Consider the following 21,785-nt stretch of genomic DNA (forward strand, 5'->3'; position numbering starts at 1 on the left):
GAGCCAGTTGGATTTCAAGTTATATGATGAAGTTCTGAATTAATGAAACCGAACAACTGAAAACTGTATAGAATCATTTATTATCTTGGACTTACAGTGTTATTAAAACGCTGACCATATTTCCTGGGTCCTCTTGTTCCTAAGAAAACAAAAACAAAAAGCTCAGGAGCCATGAAAACTCAGAGTAATTCCATTTACAAATATAAATGATGAATATGTCTGTTGAATAAAATACAAGAGCAGAGATAATAAATTATAATCAACCTTTAATTTTCTTTGCCAATTCAGGGAGACTGTTGTAGATAATCTAACATAACAAATAAACTTATAAAAATCACTTTAAAATGTATGTTTAACTCTATGACATAAATCACAGCAAGATCCTTTTTGACCCACCTCCTAGAGAAAGGGAAATAAAAACAAAAATAACCAAACCGGACCTAATGACACTTAAAAGCTTTTGCACAGCAAAGGAAACCATTAACAAGGCAAAAAGACAACCCTCAGAATGGGAGAAAATATTTGCAAATGAAGCAACTGACAAAGGATTAATCTTCAAAGTATACAAGCAGCTCATGCAGCTCAATATCAAAAAAAACAACCCAATCCAAAAATGGGCAGAAGACCTAAATAGACATTTCTCCAAAGAAGATACACAGATTGCCAACAAACACATGAAAGGATGCTCAGCATCACTAATCATTAGAGAAATGCAAATCAAAACTACAATGAGGGGGGCTTCCCTGGTGGCGCAGTGGTTGAGAGTCCGCCTGCCGATGCAGGGGACACGGGTTCGTGCCCCGGTCTGGGAGGATCCCGCATGCCGCGGAGCGGTTGGGCCCGTGAGCCATGGCCGTTGGGCCTGCACGTCCGGAGCCTGTGCTCCGCAATGGGGAGAGGCCACAACAGTGAGAGGCCCACGTACAGCAAAAAAAAAAAAAAAAAAAAAAAACTACAATGAGGGGCTTCCCTGGTGGCGCAGTGGTTGAGAGTCCGCCTGCCAATGCAGGGGACACGGGTTCGTGCCCCGGTCCGGGAAGATCCCACATGCCGCGGAGCGGCTGGGCCTGTTAGCCATGGCCACTGAGCCTACATGTCCACAGCCTGTGCTCCGCAACAGGAGAGCCACAACAGTGAGAGGCCCACGTACCGCAAAAAAAAAAAAAAAAAAAACTACAACGAGGTATCACCTCACACCGGTCAGAATGGCCATCATCAAAAAATCTACAAACAATAAATGCTGGAGAGGGTGTGCAGAAAAGGGAACCCTCTTGCACTGTTGGTGGGAATGTAAATTGGTACAGCCACTATGGAGAACAGTATGGAGGTTCCTTAAAAAACTAAAAACAGAACTACCATACGACCCAGCAAGCCCACTACTGGGCATATACCCTGAGAAAACCATAATTCAAAAAGAGTAATGTACCACAATGTTCACTGCAGCTCTATTTACAATAGCCAGGAAGTGGAAGCAACCTAAGTGTCCATCGATAGATGAATGGATAAGGAAGATGTGGCACAAATATACAATGGAATATTACTCAGCCATAAAAAGAAACAAAACTGAGTTATTTGTAGTCATGTGGATAGACCTAGAGTCTGTCATACAGAGTGAAGTAAGTCAGAGAAAAATACCGTATGCTAACACATATATATGGAATCTGAAAAAAAAAAAATGGTTCTGAAGAACCTAGGGACAGGACAGGAATAAAGACTCAGACATAGAGAATGGACTTGAGGACACGGGGAGGGGGAAGGGTAAGCTGGGACAAAGTGAGAGAGTGGTATGGACATACATACACGACCAAATGTAAAATAGCTAGTGGGAAGCAGCTGCATAGCACAGGGAGATCAGCTCTGTGCTTTGTGACCACCTCGAGGGGTGGGATATGGAGGGTGGGAGGGAGATGCAAGAGGGAGGGGATATGGGGATATATATATACGTATAGCTGATTCACTTTGTTATACAGCAGAAACTAACACACCATTGTAAACCAATTATACTCCAGTAAAGATGTTAAAAAATAAAATAAAATAAAATAAAATGTTTATAATTGAAGTTCCTGTATCTAGTTTGGAAATTCACTATATTTCCCATAAGAAAACATACTATGAGATAGTGACTGAAATAGGATTGCTCTCATTTTCTACAAATGTCTTTCCATTCAGAATACTTCCTAGTTCCATCCCATGTGACAGTGGGCAATCCCTGCTTTGTGGATGAAACATTTCAGCTAGAGCACTGTGCTACCATCATTCTCTGGGGTAGGTGATGTAATTAAACATTTTTTGTTGAATATTTATGTAACTAATGATGAGATGAGAATCTTACTTTCTTTTTTCTTCTAACTTCTCCTTGGCCTTGGATTATGTTAAATAAAACTTTTAAACAAACTGAGCTAGATTAGCTAGAGGCTTCCAGAACTATCAAGTTTTATTCCCTCGGGGTTTTTTTTTGTTTGTTTTTCTGACTTAGCATTTAGTTAGTACTTTTCATGCTGTAATACCTCAAATCCGAAATTGTCAGGCTGGCATGCAGCCTGTACTATTGATAAACATTTACGAAATCATTTTTAGGAAGTATTTTGCGAGAAATTTTATTACTCTATATACAGAGATTTTCCAACTAGTATATTGAGCTTAAAGCTTTTCTGTTAGTTTTTCTAGCAGATCGGGGCTTCTCTACCTCATTCTTTGAGAATTGCTGGGGTTTCCCAGTGAGAAAAGAAGGAAGCTGCCTCTGGATCCTCCTAACCCCAGCATCCTCTCCCTCCCCTCCCCCCAGGCTTAGAGAGTACTGTCAGCCCTGCCTGTCTTCACTTTCTAGTCAGCTGAAAGTTTCAGGGGAATGAAATGTTTCTATCAGAAGGTAGGAACCTTTGTTTTAAAATGTATTAATTGTACTTCAAAATCATTCCATGTTATTTAAATATTAGTCATTTAAAAATAAACTTACACTTCACGCATGAATTTTTCACAAGTTATTCCATGTCCGTCATCTTTTAAAACTTCATCTGCAGTACACAGACCCAGGGTTTTTAGGGCTATGAGAATAAGAAGAAAGGAAAATTTACAAAGTGAGAATTAGTTTCAGCTAGGGAAATTTACGGAATGACTACAAATTATTACTTCAATTTGTAGAAGATACTGACCTTCTTTATACTGTATAAATGATATTGATCCTTTATTCGAGGAGTCCAGCATCTGAAACATGGCTGCAACGTTAGAGTTATCCATAAAGAAAGGGAAAGCCACGCCTGATACTTTGGCAATTCTCAGCCGTTCCAATAAAGATATTAAAAACTCTCTTGGTTTTTCTGTAAAAGAATAGTTCCAATTCCTTCTGATATGAAATTAAAATATGTCACAAATAGAAATAGTCATGTAACAATTATTAAATACCTATATTTGAAGAACCGTACAAGGCACTGGGAATATAGGCCTTGCTTGCAGGAAAGGCAAGACAATAAACAGTTAAATAATTACATACAAAAGTGCCTTACTCCGGATGACTGAATAAAAATGTCCAGAGACGGGATCTACGCATTTTTCAAAAAAGCTCCTCAGGTGACTCTTAATTTATAGACAGAGTTGAAAACCCTCAAAATGGAACAGCGTGATGCAGGAAAAAAGGCCAGCTAAAAGAAGGAAAAAATAGGTTTTAAAAAACAAACACTTAGATTAATATAGTCCTCCAATTAGGAAGCATAAATGTTCATTCCTAACATAAGGGCAGTATTTTGGATAAACAGGCTATCTTTCATCTAAACAATGTGAAAAATGAAAAGATCAATCCACTTTTCAGAAATAATGCAGGTTAGTTATGATAATAAAAGAAGCCAAAAGAAGTAAAAATGGTATGGCTTAGATGAGGAATGTTCCATCTGCTCCATCACGGTACTTCAATCCTAGGATTTAGTAGGACTCTGTGTGTGTGTGTGTGTGTGTGTGTGTGTGTGTGTGTGTGTGTGTGTGTGTGTGTGTGTGTGTGTGTGTGTGTGTGTGTGTGTGTGTGTGTGTGTGTGTGTGTGTGTGTGTGTGTGTGTGTGTGTGTGTGTGTGTGTGTATTTTAAAAGTCTTTTAAAAACTCTGTCACTGAGAGTTTCATACATATAATAAAAGTAGACAGAAAAGTATAATGAACTCATCACCAACTTCAACTGTTCAATTTTGTGGCTCATCTTATTTCACCATGATCCCACCTAGGTCCCCTCTTCCTGTATTATTCTGAAGTAAATCACAGCAATCACATTTCATTACTGAATGTTTCAGTGTGCATCTCTAAAAGATAAGGACCCCTTTTCTCTTTTTTGTTGAGCTATAACTGACATAAAATTGTGTAAGTTTAAGGTGTGCAATATGTTGGTTTGGTACCTTTATACTGCAGTATGATTGCCACTGCAGTGCTAGCTAACAGTTCCATCACATCACATAATGATCATGGCTTTTTTGCAGTGGGAACAATTAAGATCTAGTCTCTTAGCAAGTTTGATGTTTACAATACAGCATTGTTCTCTGTAATCACTATGCTGTGCATTAGATCTCCAGGACTTAGTTATCTACTAGTTGCAAGTTTGTACCCTTAAACAACATCTCTCCTATCCCGCATCCCCCAGCCTCTGGTAACCACCATTCTACTCTGTTTTTAGGAGTTTGGCTTTTTTAGATTCCACATGTAAGTGATATCACACAGTATCTTTCTCTCTTTGACTTATTTCACTTATCACAATGTCCTCAAGGTCCACCCATGACAGCTGTTCTAACAGGTGTAACTTGATATCTCATTGTGGTTTTAATTTGCATTCCCAATGATTTGTGATATACAGCATCTTTTAATGTACGTGTTGTCATTTGGATGTCTTCTTAGGAAAAATATCTATTTAGTTCCTCTGCCCATTTTTAATCAAATTGTTTTTTTGTCATTGAGTTATATGGGTTCTTCATTTATTTTGGATATTAGCCCCTTATCATATATATGATTTGAAAATATTTTTTTCCCATTCCATAGACTGCCTTTTCATTTTGTTGACTGTTTCTTTTGCTGTGCAGAAGTTTTAAAGTTTAATTTAGTCTCACTTGTTGATATTTGCTTTTGTTGTTTGTGCTTTTGGGGTCATATCCAAAAATCATTGACAAGACCAATGTCAAGGAGCTTCTTCCCCGTGTCTTCTTCTAGGAATTTCACAGTATCAGGTCTTATGTTTAAGTCTTTAATCCATTTCGAGTTAATTTTTGTGAATGGTGTTAGACAGGGGTCCAGTTTTCTTTTTCTGCATGAGGTTATTCAGTCTTCCCAACACCATTTGTTGAAGAGGGGACTCCTTTTTCTTTTTTATGTTACCACAATACTGTTATTGTGATACAATTTACACATCTAACAAAATTCTTAATGTTCTCAAATAGCCAGGTATTATTCAAATTTCCAGTTGTCTCACAAATGTCATAAATTGTAAACACTCTTTAAAAATCAGTAATCAAACAGAGTCCACACATTGTGATAGGTTATGTTTTTAAGTCTCTCTTAATCATATAGGTTTCTCCTCCGTGTATTTCACTCCTTGGAATTTATGTGTTGAAACTAGAAGTAGGCAGACTTTTAATCTAATATAGTGCCTTTTTTGAGCAACTTTTAATACGTTATAGCAGCAAATAGGTTACTAAGGCAATCACATCATGTATGTAGTCTTCTGTCATTTCTTTCTGAACTGTATAACAAAATTAGAAGGAGAAAAGTGTCCAAGTTTGATTTCAACTCACTACATTTCTTTTTAAGGCTAGAATACGTAAATAATGCTAATGGAACTTGGTATGTTACTTTGATGAAGATTTGTTGCTGTATATCCTTCAGACTACATGAGGTGCTATAATGTCTATATTTGGAATTGATAATTTATACTCCACCCGCTTCTAAAAATGTTTTGAAAATGCTTACAACGTAAGTATATATAATAAAGGTATAAATTTTTTAAAACATGAAGGGAAGAGCCAAATGGCACTAACCACTTAAGTTACATAAATGTCAGCTGACAATGACCATCAGTTCTTCAAGGGAGACATACTTCAAGTTCAAAGTTGCAATACTAATAGCTAGTATTTATTGAGCCCTTACTATGTGCCTGGTACTATGATAAACATTTTCTTTGGCTTACTTGATTTTCTCCTCACGACAGTCACTTGCTCAAGGCCACACAGCCAGTATGAACCCAGTCAGTGTGCTTCCACAGCTCTGAGATTCTACCACACTCAACTAACTCAGACATGGGAAGCACCTGCGACACCCAAACCTAGTCAGTCATGACAATCTCTCCGGAGTCTTTCTCCTCAGTAGCTCTCAAAGTCATCTGATCCCCACCACTGCCACAGCAGTCGTTCTCACCTGGGTGACTACAACTGCCTCCTTAAAAAAACTTCTGACTTCTTTAAAGTCATCCCCTAAAAATATATACTCCCTCCTTCCACAGCATAGAATTGCCACTGGGAAGGGCTGCCCAGCCAGGGGCTATATTTCCCAATATACCCTAGAAAAGCCCAGATTTTCCTACCAAATGACTTCAGATTATGTCAAATTTGGCTGTTAAATGAGTTATGAAAATCTGTTGGGTTTCAGAGCTTCTAGAATTTAAGGATCAAGGATGTGGGACTGTGGACGTGTTCTTACAACAGTAATAGCCCAACCACGCTGTGAAGTCTTATTTTCCATTACTCCCTTACAATTCCAAGGTTTTCAAACTGAGATACATATCATAATGCCAGAAGCTTTGCAAAGACCCAAGATAAAGATAGTGTTTCTTCCTGAGCATCAATCATACAATAGTGAGTAATATGGAACATATTAGAAGTGGATATACAGGGACTTACCTGGTGGCGCAGTGGTTAAGAATCCACCTGCCAATGCAGGGGACATGGGTTCAAGCCCTGGTCCAGGAAGATCCCACATGCCATGAGCAACTAAGCCTGTGAGCCACAACTACTGAGCCTGCGCTCTACAGCCCATGCTCTAGAGCCCACAAGCCACAACTACTGAGCTCACGTGCCACAGCTACTAAAACCCACATGCCTAGAGCCTGTGCTCTGCAACAAGAGAAGCCACTGCAATGAGAAGCCCGTGCACCACAACCAACAGTAGCCCCTGCTCACCGCAACTAGAGAAAGCCAGCGTGCAGCAACAAAGACCCAACACAGCCAAACAAAAACAAAAACAAAAAAACCTTTTAAAAAATAAGCAGATAAATAAAAGAAAAGCTACTTAAAAAAAAAATGGATATACGGTAGTTCCCCCTTATCCATGGAGAATACATTCCAATACCCTCTGTAATGCCTGAAACCACATGATAAAGTTTAATTTATAAATTAGGCATAGTAAGAAATTAACAACTAATAATAAAATCAATTATAATGATCTACCATAATAAAAGTTATATGAATGTGGTCTCTCTCAAAATACCTTACTGTACAAATTTAATGCCTTTTCCATCTTAACTAAGCACTTATGCACTGTGGCTGTAACCTTTTCAGTCTGAACCACAACAGCAAAACTCAAATGAATTTCTTTTCCTTCTTCACAATTTCACAATTTCACAGGCTCTGGAGCCTGTGTGCCACAACTAGAGAGAAAAAACCCACATGCCACAACTAGAGAGAAGCCCATGTGCCACAATGAAGATCCCGCGTGCCACAACTAAGACCCGTCGCAGCCAAAAATAAATAAATAAATAATAAATAAAATCTTTAAAAAAAAGAAATGGTGAACAAAGGTTTTTCTTTACCTTTGATGTAACCTGCCTAGGAAACAAAAATGTACATCTTGGGCTTTCCTGGTGGCGCAGTTTTAAATAATCCGCCTGGCAATGCAGGGGACATGGGTTGGAGCCCTGGTCTGCGAAGATCCCATGTGCCTCGGAGCAACTAAGCCCATGCACCACAACTACTGAGCCTGGCTCTAGAGCACACGAGCCACAACTACTGAGCCCGTGTGCCACAACTACTGAAGCCCGCAGGCCTAGAGCTTGCGCTCCGCAACAAGAGAAGCCACTGCAATGAGAAGCCCATGCAAGACAATGAAGAGTAGCCTCCGCTCGCCGCAACTAGAGAAAGTCTGTAAGCAGCAATGAAGACCCAACACAGCCAAAAATTTAAAAAAGATGTACGTCTTATGAAAATAATTTACTGTGCTTCACGTTGTCATTATCAGGTCTTTGACTATGTAGAAAAAAAAATCCGACTCTTATAGAATTAAAAGAGCTAATTTTTGTTTGGTTGGTTTTTTACAACTATATAACTTTCTGTATTTGCCTTTGAAATATTTTGTCACTTTGGTTGAATGGATAACTAAGTATTGTTTCACAGTGACCTGTGATTCTATTTGATCACATATTTTCAATGTTTTGACATTTTAAAAAAACTTCCCAAATCAAATTCTGAATGAAGCTAAAAGAGAAATATTACTTAGGCTTATTTGATATATTAGACTGCATAGGAAACATCGTCAAATAAAAAGCAATATTTAACCTTCTTAGGTCATATTTATAAGGGATATATATCATTAAAATAAGTAATTCAGAAATTATATGAAATTCTTAAAAATCTATATGCTGGCATAATGTTATCAGTCATAATTCCAGCCATTATCTTAAAACATTATATATCATAAAAGTAACCAAATTTCCTCATCAATTGCATCATTTTTGCTGTGTGTATGTGAACACTTACCAGGTCTTTAACCATGACTATTTTTAGGTCTTTTGCCACTCACAGTTATTGTTTTACTGTGATGCTTTTGTAACTGTTCCTAAAAAGTGCTTCATTTTCAAGAAGATTCATGGAAAAGACTCTGAAAAGTAAAGGTTTCTGATAATTATAAAATCATATTATTGAACTGGGTAAGAATTTCTAGAACTCTAGTGGAAAACTGATTCATAAAGCTGCCTACCAAGATCAAGCAAAATAAGAATTAATTATGTAAGCCTGAATGAACTGATTTTAATTTTTATGATTTAATTTAAAACATTGCTGGTTCTTTAATGTTTTGTTTTCCAGATTTAAAGAGGCCTCTTTTCTCCTCTCTTTTAAGCTGTCTATAACTTACTGCAATTTGGTGAAGTATGTATTTGCAACAAAGGTTGAAACATTTATCTTTTTCTCCCTACCTGATTCCTCCAGAATTTTGAAACTCTTACTAAATATTCTTATTTTTCATGACGATATATATATTTGCACAATGGAAACAATGGACAAGTCCTTGGCTTGGCTTCTTAGCCTAAAGAGACTTTAAAGGTCTAATCTGAGATTCCTTATGAAAAGCTCCAGCAAAGCAGATTTAAAACAGTCCATACAAGCCTCTTAGATAACCTCATCTACCAGAGGGCAGACAGCAGAAGTAAGAAGAACGACAATCCTGCAGCCTGTGGAACAAAAACCACATTCACAGAAAGATAGACAAGATGAAAAGGCAGAGGGCTATGTACCAGATGAAGGAACAAGATAAAACCCCAGAAAAACAACTAAATGAAGTGGAGCTAGGCAACCTTCCAGAAAAAGAATTCAGAATAATGATAGTGAAGATGATCCAGGACCTCGGAAAAACAATGGAGGCAAAGATCGAGAAGATGCAAGAAATGTTTAACAAAGACCTAGAAGAATTAAAGAACAAACAAACAGAGATGAACAATACAATAACTGAAATGAAAACTACAGTAGAAAGAATCAATAGCAAAATAACTGAGGCAGAAGAACGGATAAGTGACCTGGAAGACAGAATGGTGGAATTCACTGCCACAGAACAGAATAAAGAAAAAAGAATGAAAAGAAATGAAGAGAGCCTAAGAGACCTCTGGGACAAGATTAAACACAACAACATTCACATTATAGGGGTCCCAGAAGGAGAAGAGAGAGAGAAAGGACCTGAGAAAATATCTGAAGAGATTAGAGTCAAAAACTTCCCTAACATTGGAAAGGAAATAGCCACCCAAGTCCAGGAAGCACAGAGAGTCCCACACAGGATAAACCCAAGGAGAAACACACCAAGACACACAGTAATCAAACTGGCAAAAATTAAAGACAAAGAAAAATTATTGAAAGCAGCAAGGGAAAAATGACAAATAACATACAAGGGAACTCCCATACAGTTAACAGCTGATTTCTCAGCAGAAACTCTACAAGCCAGAAGGGAGTGGCATGACATACTTACAGTGATGAAAGGGAAGAACCTACAACCAAGATTACTCTACCCAGCAAGGATCTCATTCAGATTCGATGGAGAAGTCAAAAAACTTTACAGACAAGCAAAAGCTAACAGAATTCAGCACCACCAAACCAGCTCTACAACAAATGCTAAAGGAACTTCTCTAAGTGGGAAACACAAGAGAAGAAAAGGACCTACAAAAACAAACACAAAACAATTAAGAAAATGGCCATAGGAACATACATATCAATAATTACCTTAAACGTGAATGGATTAAATGCTCCCACCAAAAGACACAGGCTCGCTGAATGGATGCAAAAATAAGACCCATATATATGCTGTCTACATGAGACCCACTTCAGACCTAGGGACACATACAGACTGAAAGTGAGGGGATGGAAAAAGATATTCCGTGCAAATGGAAATCAAAAGAAAGCCGGAGTAGCAATACTCATATCAGATTAAATAGACTTTAAAATAAAGAATGTTACAAGAGAGAAGGAAGGACACTACATAATGATCAAGGGATCAGTCCAAGAAGAAGAGATAACAATTATAAATCTATATGCACCCAACATAGGAGCACCTCAATACATAAGGCAACTGCTAACAGCTCTAAAAGAGGAAATCGACAGTAACACAGTAATAGTGGGGGACTTTAACACCTCACTTACACCAATAGACAGATCATCCAAAATGAAAATAAATAAGGAAACAGAAGCTTTAAATGACACAGTAGACCAGATAGATTTGATATTTATAGGACATTCCATCCCAAAACAGCAGATTACACTTTCTTCTCAAGTGCACATGGAATGTTCTCCAGGATAGATCACATCTTGGGTCACAAATCAAGCCTCAGGAAATTTAAGAAAATTGAAATCATATCAAGCATCTCTTCTGACCACAACGCTATGAGATTAGAAATGAATAACAGGGGAAAAATGTAAAAACCACAAACACATGGAGGCTAAACAATACGTTACTAAATAACCAAGAGACCACTGAAGAAATCAAAGAGGAAACCAAAAAATACCTGAGAAAAATGACAATGAAAACACGACGATCCAAAACGTATGGGATGCAGCAAAAGCAGTTCTAAGAGGGAAGTTTATAGCTATACAAGCCTACCTCAAGAAACAAGAAAAATCTCAAGTAAACAATCTAACTCAAATCAATAAAATTAGAAATGAAAAAGGAGAAGTTACAACAGACACCGCAGAAATACAAAGCATCCTAAGAGACTACTACAAGCAACTTGATGCCAATAAAATGGACAACTTGGAGGAAATGGACAAATTCCTAGAAAGGTATAACCTTCCAAGACTGAACCAGGAAGAAATAGAAAATATGAACAGACCAATCACAAGTAATGAAATTAAAACTGTGATTAAAAATCTTCCAACAAACAACAGTCCAGGACCAGATGGCTTCACAGGGGAATTCTATCAAACATTTAGAGAAGAGCTAACACCCATCCTTCTCAAACTCTTCCAAAAAATTGCAGAGGAAGGAACACTCCCAAACTCATTCTATGAAGCCACCATCACCCTGATACCAAAACCAGACAAAGATACTACAAAAAAAGAAAATTACAGACCAATATCACTGATGAATATAGATGCAAAAATCCTCAACAAAATACTAGCAAACAGAATCCAACAACACATTAAAAGGATCATACACCATGATCAAGTGGGATTTATCCCAGGGATGCAAGGATTCTTCAATATACACAAATCAATCAATGTGATATACCATATTAACAAATTGAAGAATAAAAACCATAGGATCATCTCAATAGATGCAGAAAAAGCTTCTGACAAAATGCAACACCCATTTATGATAAAAAATTCTCCAGAAAGTGGGCATAGAGGGAACCTACCTCAACATAAAAAAGGCCATATACGACAAACCCACAGCAAACATCATTCTCAATGGTGAAAAACTGAAAGCATTTCCTCCAAGATCAGGAACAAGACAAGAATGTCCACTCTCACCACTAGTATTCAACATAGTTTTGGAAGTCCTAGCCACGGCAATCAGAGAAGAAAAAGAAATAAAAGGAATACAAATTGGAAAAGAAGAAGAAAAACTGTCACTGTTTGCAGAGGACATGATACTATACATAGAGAATCCTAAAGATGCCACCAGGAAACAACTAGAGCTAATCAATGAATGTGGTAATGTTGCAGGATACAAAATTAATGCACAGAATTCTCTTGCATTCCTATACACTAATGATGAAAAATCTGAAAGAGAAATTAAGGAAACACTCCCATTTACCACTGCAACAAAAAGAATAAAATACCTAGGAATAAACCTACCTAGGGAGACAAAAGACCTGTATGCAGAAAACTATAAGACACTGATGAAAGAAATTAAAGATGATACCAAGAGATGGAGAGATATACCATGTTCTTGGATTGGAAGAATCAATATTGTGAAAATGACTCTAGTACCCAAAGCAATCTACAGATTCAATGCAATCCCTATCAAATTACCAATGGCATTTTTTTACGGAACTAGAGCAAAAAATCTTAAAATTTGTATGGAGACACAAAAGACCTCGAATAGCCAAAGCAGTCTTGAGGGAAAAAAATGGAGCTGGAGGAATCAGACTCCCTGACTTCAGACTATACTACAAAGCTACAGTAATCAAGACAATATGGTACTGGCAAAACACAGAAACATAGATCAGTGGAACAAGATAGAAAGCCCAGAGATAAACCCATGCACCTATGGTCAACTAACCTATGACAAAGGAGGCAAGGATATACAATGGAGAAACGACAGTCTCTTCAATAAGTGGTGCTGGGAAAACTGGACAGCTACATGTAAAAGAATGAAATTAGAACACTCCCTAACACCATACACAAAAATAAACTCAAAATGGATTCGAGACCTAAATGTAAGACCGGACACTATAAAACTCTTAGAGGAAAACATAGGAAGAACACTCTTTGACATAAATCACAGCAAAATCTTTTTTTTGGTGGTATGTGGGCCTCTCACTGTTGTGGCCTCTCCCGTTGCGGAGCACAGGCTCCGGATGCGCAGGCTCAGCGGCCTTGGCTCAAGGGCCCAGCCACTCCACGGCATGTGGGATCCTCCCGGACCGGGGCACGAACCTGTGTCCCCTGCATCGGCAGGCGGACTCTCAACCACTGCGCCACCAGGGAAGCCCGCAAAATCTTTTTTGATCCACCTTCTAGCGTAATGGAAATAAAAACAAAAATAAACAAATGGGACCTAATGAAACTTAAAAGCTTTTGCACAGCAAAGGAAACTATAAACAGGACAAAAAGACAACCCGAAGAATGGGAGAAAATATTTGCAAATGAATCAATGGACAAAAGATTAATCTCCAAAATATATAAACAGCTCATGCAGCTCAATATTAAAAAAACAAACAACCCAATCCAAAAATGGGCAGAAGACCTAAACAGACATTTCTCCAAAGAAGATATACAAATGGCCAAGAAGCACATGAAAAGCTGCTCAATGTCACTAATTATTAGAGAAATGTACATCAAAAGTACAAGGAGGGGGGCTTCCCTGGTGGCACAGTGGTTGAGAGTCCGCCTGCCGATGCAGGGGAAACGGGTTCGTGCCCCGGTCTGGGAAGATCCCACATGCCGTGGAGCGGCTGGGCCCATGAGCCATGGCCGCTGGGCCTGTGCGCCATGGCCGCTGGGCCTGTGCGTCCGGAGCCTGTGCTCCACAACGGGAGAAGCCACAACAGTGGGAGGCCCACATACTGCAAAAAAAAAAAAAAAAAAAAAAAAAAGTACAAGGAGGTATCACCTCACACCAATTAAAATGGGCATCATCAGAAAATCTACAAACAACAAACGCTGGAGAGAGTGTGGAGAAAAGGGAACCCTCTTGCACTGTTGGTGGGAATGTTAATTGATACAGTCACTATGGAGAACAGTATGAAGGTTCCTTAAAAAAATAAAAATAGAATTACCATATGATCCAGCAATCCCACTACTGGGCATATACCCAGAGAAAACCATAATTCAAAAAGACACATGCACCCCAATGTTCATTGCAGCACTATTTACAATAGCCATGTCATGGAAGCAGCCTAAATGCCCATCGACAGACGAATGGATAAAGAAGATGTGGTACATATATACAATGGAATATTCCTCGGCCATAAAAAGGAACGAAATTGGGTCATTTGTTGAGACGTGGGTGGACCTAGAGACTGTCATACAGAGTGAAGTAAGTCAGAAAGAGAAAAACAAATATCGTATATTAACGCATATATGTGGAACCTAGAAAACTGGTACAGATGAACCAGTTTGCAGGGCAGAAATTGAGACATAGAGGCAGAGAACAAACATATGGACACCAAGGGGGGAAAGTGGAGGGGGAGTGGTGGTGGTGGTGTGATGAATTGGGCGATTGGGATTGACATGTGTACACTGATGTGTATTATTAAATTGATGACTAATAAGAACCTGTTGTATAAAAAAATAAAATTCAAAAATTCAAAAAAAAAACTAAACTCATGTATTTCCTGGTTCAATCTGAAATAAAAATGTGTGGTTCAAGCATTTGAAATAGAAAAAAAAAAAGATTCGATACAATCACTGTTCTTAATGCACTTACACAAATAATCAGATCAAGTTTATTGAAACTAGACTTAATTTGCAAACAAATTTCTCTTACTGATTATCGTTTATAACACTCGGGATGATTATAGAAAGAAAAATTATGTTTTAGTAATACACGTTTGTAGATATCAGATTTTAGTACTGTTAACCCTCTTTGAGGTTTTGTTTTCTACCTGTAAACTGGACTGGATCCTGAATTCTTCTAGTTTCTTCCAGTATTTGACTAGAACTCTCCAAACTAATATTTCCGATTTTCTCCCACTCTTTTGACTCCAAATCACTATGAAACTCAACTGCCCTTTCCCCAAAGCCATACAAGTTAAAGCTGGACAACTTGACATAAACCTCAGAGAAATCACAACAGCTCATGAGTGGGCAATCTGCATGCTTGTTTTTACATGGCCACTCAGAAGCTCGCCAGGCACATTCAAACTGCAAGCCAGGAAAATCCATTAGACTGTCACTGCCATCCTCATTCCACCACCTGGAGATGCTTCAAACTCAAATCTACAAATTTTCTCAAATGGCTGCTCTCCAAAGTCAGAAACTGAATTTATAATTTGCTCAAACTATTAGCCTTTGTTTTTCTTTTGTTTCCCTAGAAATGCCTCTTGTTAAATTACCTGATTGCTCACAGCACACAGACACCTCATTTAGGTGGAAGCTCAGCTGCAGCACGGTCTCCTAAAATACAACATCCTCCCTTCCTTTTGTCTTGAGGAATCATGAGGATACACGATTGCTAACACACCAGGTTGTGCCTATGTAAATAACCTTTAAAAACTGAAACCTCATGGCACATTAATCCAAAAAAATTGTCGGTTCACTTAGAAAGGTAAAACTTAAAAACTGCTGGTTATAACCCATTTGAGTTATTTAACTGGTTAAATCTTGGGTCCTGGGAATCTCTGCTCTGGACAATTTTTCAGTCCTTGGTTATTATTTTCCTTATAGTTATCATATTAACCTTTCTAGTGTGTTGTATACTCTCGAGGGTTTTAAATGCCTGTCTCCAGCCACTCGCATGCCAAATGGCATCCGTCAGGATCACACAACTGGACAAAATCAACAATAACCATATAAAGAATTAAGATAGTGACTACACGGCTCTCCTGCCTAAGGACTCAACCAATGCAAACAGTGTATATGCGATTCTTCAGCCTGACTACATCAACAGGGGTAGCCGGGAATAATGCTATACTGGTTGCTCATACTCTCCGCCCACGGAGAGAAAGACCAAAAGGAGGAGCGGGGCAGGGGGGATTGTTAAAATCAAGACCAAATGGAAACCAGCCTTGAAAAATTCCCTGGGCAGACAAAACCAGTTACGTTACACAAGCAAAGCTTAGTTTAGCTTATTTTGCAAGACTCACTTGACCTGGGTCATTTCGTGCTTCTGCCTCTGTAAATAAGCAAAATTTAAACCGTTTCCCAAGGTTGATATGAAGTAACCAATTCCCTATCGTTTAAGATGATGATAATATTATAACCAACTACTGTGAAGAATAAACAGTCACTATCTTCTCGCCATATAAGCTGCTTCATAACAATATACCCCTGAGCCTCATTCCTTGTTTTGGTTTGCTCCTGGTTTTCAAACTATCTTTTTGGTGTGTGCAAAATAAACTTTACTGATTACTACTTTGGTGATTCATTGGTTTTACCTCTGCTATTTCTGAAGTTTTGACACACACACATATACATATATGTCTGCATCTAACAGCAAAAGACTATTTTCACCACCACAGTACCAGAGACCAGCAAGAGATGGTAGTCACTTTTTCAAAAAGTAGGTTTTTAAAAATTAGTTTGACAGCAACTTTTCCCCAGTGCAGTAAAAAAGTGCATTCCTTTGTACTTTGTTTTTTTGATTTTCTATTTATTTTTAATTGTTGCAGAGTTTTGCTGGTTTATCATTTTAAAACAACTAGAGAGAACTTGATCGCCTTATACAGGATATTAGTTGGGTGGCTTTTGGCAAAACTGGAATATTTGGTTTTTATATTTCCTTACCCAGAGGCAAATGGACAATTTGGGCATTTTGGACACTCCACATGAGACTAGTAAATTACAATTCTGCACCCTGGGGAGAAGCACATCGAGTCACTTTCACCTTAACATAACTTTTACATTTACAGACTACACAAAAATTATGAAACGATCCAAACTTTGTAAGGGAATCAGACATAGAAAACATGTCAGGAAAATCTATCTCCTCAAGAATATCCTTCCTTTTACCCTATCAGTTGTTTTTACCGGCTTACAAACTCTTTGAGGGCAGGGATAACACTGGAAACATCTGTTGCTTACCAGGCATAAGGATAATTTATACATTATTTATTTTATCTTCCCCACGTTGCCATGAGATCGGTACTATTATAATCCCCATTTTCCAGAAGAGGAGACCGAAGTTCAGACTCTTGCCCACTATCACAAAGTAGTAAGGGGTGGAGCCCGGAGCCAGGTTGCCGGACCCCGGAGCCTCTCTCCCACCGGCGAGAGCCCTCCACCGGCGAGAGTCCCGCCACACTCAGCTAGTGGCAGGCACAAAGAGGCCGTTCACTAAGTCTTGCTTAATTTGAAGGCCACAGCGTTAACTAGCAGCAGAAGGGCTCGAGTAGCCGAGAGGCAGGAGAGTGTACGCGGAGGGGCTGGGAGTGGTAGCCGGGAAGGAAGCTGGCCCCCCGGGACGCGGGCGGGGAGGAATGGCTACACCGGGAATTTCTGGGAACCGCTCGGTGTGGGACAGAAAGCCGAGTGGTAGGCAAGACACTTACCCGGCCGGGAAAAGAGGAGGGCGCTGGTGAGATAGGTCAGCAACTCCATAATCCGATGTTTTTCCAAATAATTCCTGGCTTCGAGCTCCCTGCTGCTGTTGGCCTCCATCGCTCCGAATTGGGACGTTGCTAGGCGACCAGGCAGCGTCACGGCCGTTCGGCTCCGCCCCTTCCGCCCGACGCGGTTACGTGATGCGCGCCCCACAGGCTGGGACCTGGGCGCCAAATCCTGCACCTCCTCACGAAGGAGGCAGTCTGGGAGATGTGGGGTGGGGCCTACGCGGAGGCAGGAGGGAAACCCGTGCAGAGCTCCTTGCGGGCGGAGGGCGCCGTCCGCTGTCTGGGCTGAGTTTCGGGCCTGATGGTCTTTTCCTATTTCTGTCTCTAGCACCTAGCTCAGTACTTGCTGACCCAAGGTCTCATGTGGTAATAACACATGAGGATAGACTAATAACAGAAGGAACTTGTGTAATAACGGGGGTGTCCAGTGGAGAGTCCTAAGCAGCATCTTTGGTGTGAGCAGCCTGAAGCACGGCGCTGGCGGCGGGGCTTCCGGAAGGGAGACCGTTTTCTCTACCAGACTGGGGGGTCGTGAAGTGCGTGGATCCTGAGCTCCTACATGTGTTTGCTGCTTAACTAGACCGTGTGAAGCTGGTCTTAATGAGACAAAGACCACCTGACAGTAGTTTTGAGGGAGAGTCACTGAATAAGGTGGGACGCAGGTGGCCAGGAGGGCCTCTACTCAGCCATCGAAGTACCTGAGAAACTAAACTCTAGGCTGGGACTTCTGTCCTTGAGGGCCAGGCTCTGAGGTCTGTGCCCTTACTCCCCACCAGAGAGTTATCCCAGAACAGCCACTTCAAGAAGAGGAAAGACAAATAGCCAATAAACATGAAAATATTCTCAGTCTCTCCGGCAATCCTGTAAACAAAACTACAAGAAAATGCCATTTTACATCTACCAGACTGGTAAAAATTAGGAAGTTGAGCAAATTAAACTGCTGGCAAGGATATAGGGCATCAAAGCAGCCAATGATGATGGGAGCTTTCCAAAGGAGAACATCCACCTTGGAAAACAATTTGGAGTTATCTTGGTAGCATAAACATGTTTCTACACCATGACTCAGAAATTCCACGCCTAGAGTAACTCTGGTACACCTGTACCAGGAGATATGCACAAGAATGTTCAGAGCAGCAGTGTGCATGACAGAAAACACAGCAGCCCAAAGGTCATCAAAACTAGAATGGAGGGCTTCCCTGGTGGTGCAGTGGTTGAGAGTCCGCCTGTCGATGCAGGGGACACGAGTTCGTTCCCCGATCCGGGAAGATCCCACGTGCTGCGGTGCGGCTGGGCCCGTGAGCCATGGCCGCTGAGCCTGTGCTCCGCACCAGGAGAGGCCACAACAGTGAAAGGCCCGTGTACCACAAAACAAAAAACAAAAAACAAAAAAAAAACTAGAATGGATTTTTAAAAAAACTGTGATATATTCATAATGCAATATAAATATATAAATATAAAGCTTTGCAACCATGGATTGTAGCTACTTGCAACAATATGGGTGACTCTTAAAAACATAATATTGTCTCAAGAATATATACTGTATGAATCAATTTATATAAAGTTAAAAAACATACAGAATGAAGCAATGTATTGTTTACAGATTCAAGCCTGTGTAGGAGATCTACTAAGAAATGCAAGGGAATGATACAAAATTCAGCACAGTATTTGTCTTGGAGGTGAGAGGAAAGGGAATGGGTTTGTGGAAGAATATCCTGGGGACACCAGGGGTAAAGGTAATAAGATTTTCTTTACCTGAGTCGTGGGTACACAGGTGCTCATTGGATTATGATTTCTTTTTAATTTATTTATTTATTTTTGGCTGCGTTGGGTCTTTGTTGCTGCTCGTGGGCTTTCTCTAGTTGCGGCGAGCCGGGGCTTCTCTTCGTTGTGGCGCGCGGGCTTATTGCAGTGGCTTCTCTTGTTGCGGAGCACAGGCTCTAGGCATGCAGGCTTCAGTAGTTGTGGCATGCGGGCTCAGTAGTTGTGGCCCACGAGCTTAGTTGCTCCGTGCCATGTGGGATCTTCCCGGACCAGGGCTCAAACCCATGTCCCCTGCATTAGCAGGTGATTCTTAACCACTGTGCCACCAGGGAAGCCCTGGATTATGATTCTTTATACCTTATGTGTACTTAATACATTAAAAAAATCTACTCAGGACTGCATGTTGGTGCCCTGGACACAGAGTTTCTTCTCTGTGCGTGAAGCTCAAGACATTTGATCTCCTTGAGAACTTCATTTACTTACTCTCCAGGAGTTACTCAGTCCCTGAATAAAAGAGCTCTGCTCTTTGAACCTCAAATGACACTAGAACTTCAAGTGACACCTGGCCTGCTGACATCTTCCCAAATTGCTGATTGTTTTCTGTTTCAACAAGCATTTGTTGCCTTTGTCTGCTCAGAGCTCCCTCTCTTAACATACCTCAGGCAGCTCTGGCCCGGGATCTCCAGTTCCCCTGGACTCGTGCTAAAGAGAAGTGTCCAGATGCCAACTAGTGGAGTCAGCTATTCTCTGTCAATGCCACCTCTTAAGAAGCCAACTTGGCCTTCATTCCTCATCATCATTTACGTCATCATCCTCACTGCTTCGACTCTGTCCTCCATCTCCTTATTACTACTAATCCTTTTAGGGGTTTGGGGCAGTGACTGCAGGTGGCAGGCATCACTGCGGGGGTTTTCAATCAGGACTGCACATTTGAACCACCTTTGAAAGTACTGACGGTACCTTAAAACGTACTGAGGCCTGGGCTCCATTCCAGGTCCAGGAGACTGAATCTTTGGGGATGGGGCCTGAATATGGGTAGTTTTGTTGTGTGGATTTGAACAGCTTTATTGAGGTATAATTAACATAATAAACTGCACATATTTAAGGCATACTCTTGGACAAGTTTTTTTGTTTGTTTTTTTGTTTTTTGGCTGTGTTGGGTCTTCGTTGCTGAGGGCGGTCTTTCTCTAGTTGCGGTGAGCCGGGGCTACTCTTCATTGCAGTGGGCGGGCTTCTCACTGCAGTGGCCTCTCGTTGCGGAGCACGGGCTCTAGGCGCATGGGCTTCAGTGGTTGTGGCTCGCAGGCTCTAGGGTGCAGGCTCAGTAGTTGTGGCACATGGGCTTAGTTGCTCCGCGGCATGTGGGATCTTCCCGGACCAGGGCTCGAACCCGTGTCCCCTGCATTGGCAGACAGATTCTTAACCACTGCGCCACCAGGGAAGCCCTTGGCTAAGCTTTGAAGTATGTACATATACGTGAAATCATTGTCATCAAGATAAAGAATGTATCTATCATCCCCCAAGTTTTCCTTGTGTCCCTTTCTAGTTCCTTCCTCTCACCCCTTCTTAACGCTGCCCCACCCCCATTGCCAGGCATCACAGACCTGCAATCTGTAACTGTAGATTACATTTTCTAGAATTTTATATAAATAGAACCATACAGTATATATATATATATATATAATTATTTTTTGGTCTGGTGTTTTTCACTCAGCATAATTATTTTGGGGGATTCGCCTATGTTGTTGCATGTATCAATATTTCATTCCTTTTTATTGCTGAGTAAGATTCCACAGTATGCATATATCACAATTTGTTTATCTGTTCACCCGTGGATGGACATTTGGGTTGCTTTCAGTTTAGAGCTATTACAAATAAAGCTGCTATGACTATTCATGTACAGATCTTTGTGTGCACAGAGGATTTCATTTCTCTTGGGTTAAATGTCTCAAGGAGTGGGATGACTGGTTCACAGGGGAGGTGTATGTTTAACTTTTTAAGAAACTGCCAAACTGTTTTCCCAAAGCAGCTGTACCATTTTATATTCCCAAATTACTAGTAATTAAAGGCTCCCCAGGAGATCCTAGTGGACAGCTGGGACTGAGACCCTGTGTTATAGCAGCCCATGAGGGCTGAGCTAAAAGGTCTGGGAAATGTTGATCAGGAATCCCAGGAGCCTCGGAGCTCCCAGCTCGTGCTTAGTATAATCCCACAGCTCATATCAACCCAGGACACACACTGGAAACTCCCAGGGAGCCATTAAAAGATACAGTGTCTGGCCCTTCACCCCCCAGAGAGTCTGATATAATTGCCTTGGGGGCCAGGGCGCAAGGGTAGGGGACTTCCTCAGGCATCACAGCTTTTTACCAGCTTCCTGAG

The 21,785-nt window shown here is 40.4% G+C and overlaps 1 protein-coding gene across 1 annotated transcript in view; it reads right to left on the reverse strand.

Annotated features, from left to right (window-relative positions):
- Positions 1-17,727, reverse strand: part of EFCAB10 (EF-hand calcium binding domain 10) — a 19,312-nt gene extending 1,585 nt beyond the window's left edge. Inside the window, exons 1-4 of the mRNA XM_079711766.1 lie at positions 17,586-17,727; positions 3,153-3,317; positions 2,957-3,044; positions 96-139 (exon numbers count right to left, since the gene is read on the reverse strand). Coding sequence (XP_079567892.1) covers positions 103-139; positions 2,957-3,044; positions 3,153-3,317; positions 17,586-17,694 — 399 coding nt within the window. The 5' untranslated portion in view covers positions 17,695-17,727 and the 3' untranslated portion in view covers positions 96-102. The remainder of the gene's footprint in view (positions 1-95; positions 140-2,956; positions 3,045-3,152; positions 3,318-17,585) is intronic.
- Between the last annotated feature and the right edge of the window lie 4,058 nt (positions 17,728-21,785).

The sequence above is a fragment of the Hyperoodon ampullatus genome, assembly GCF_949752795.1.
Source record: "Hyperoodon ampullatus genome assembly, chromosome: 9".
NCBI classification, from domain to species: Eukaryota; Metazoa; Chordata; class Mammalia; order Artiodactyla; family Ziphiidae; genus Hyperoodon; species Hyperoodon ampullatus.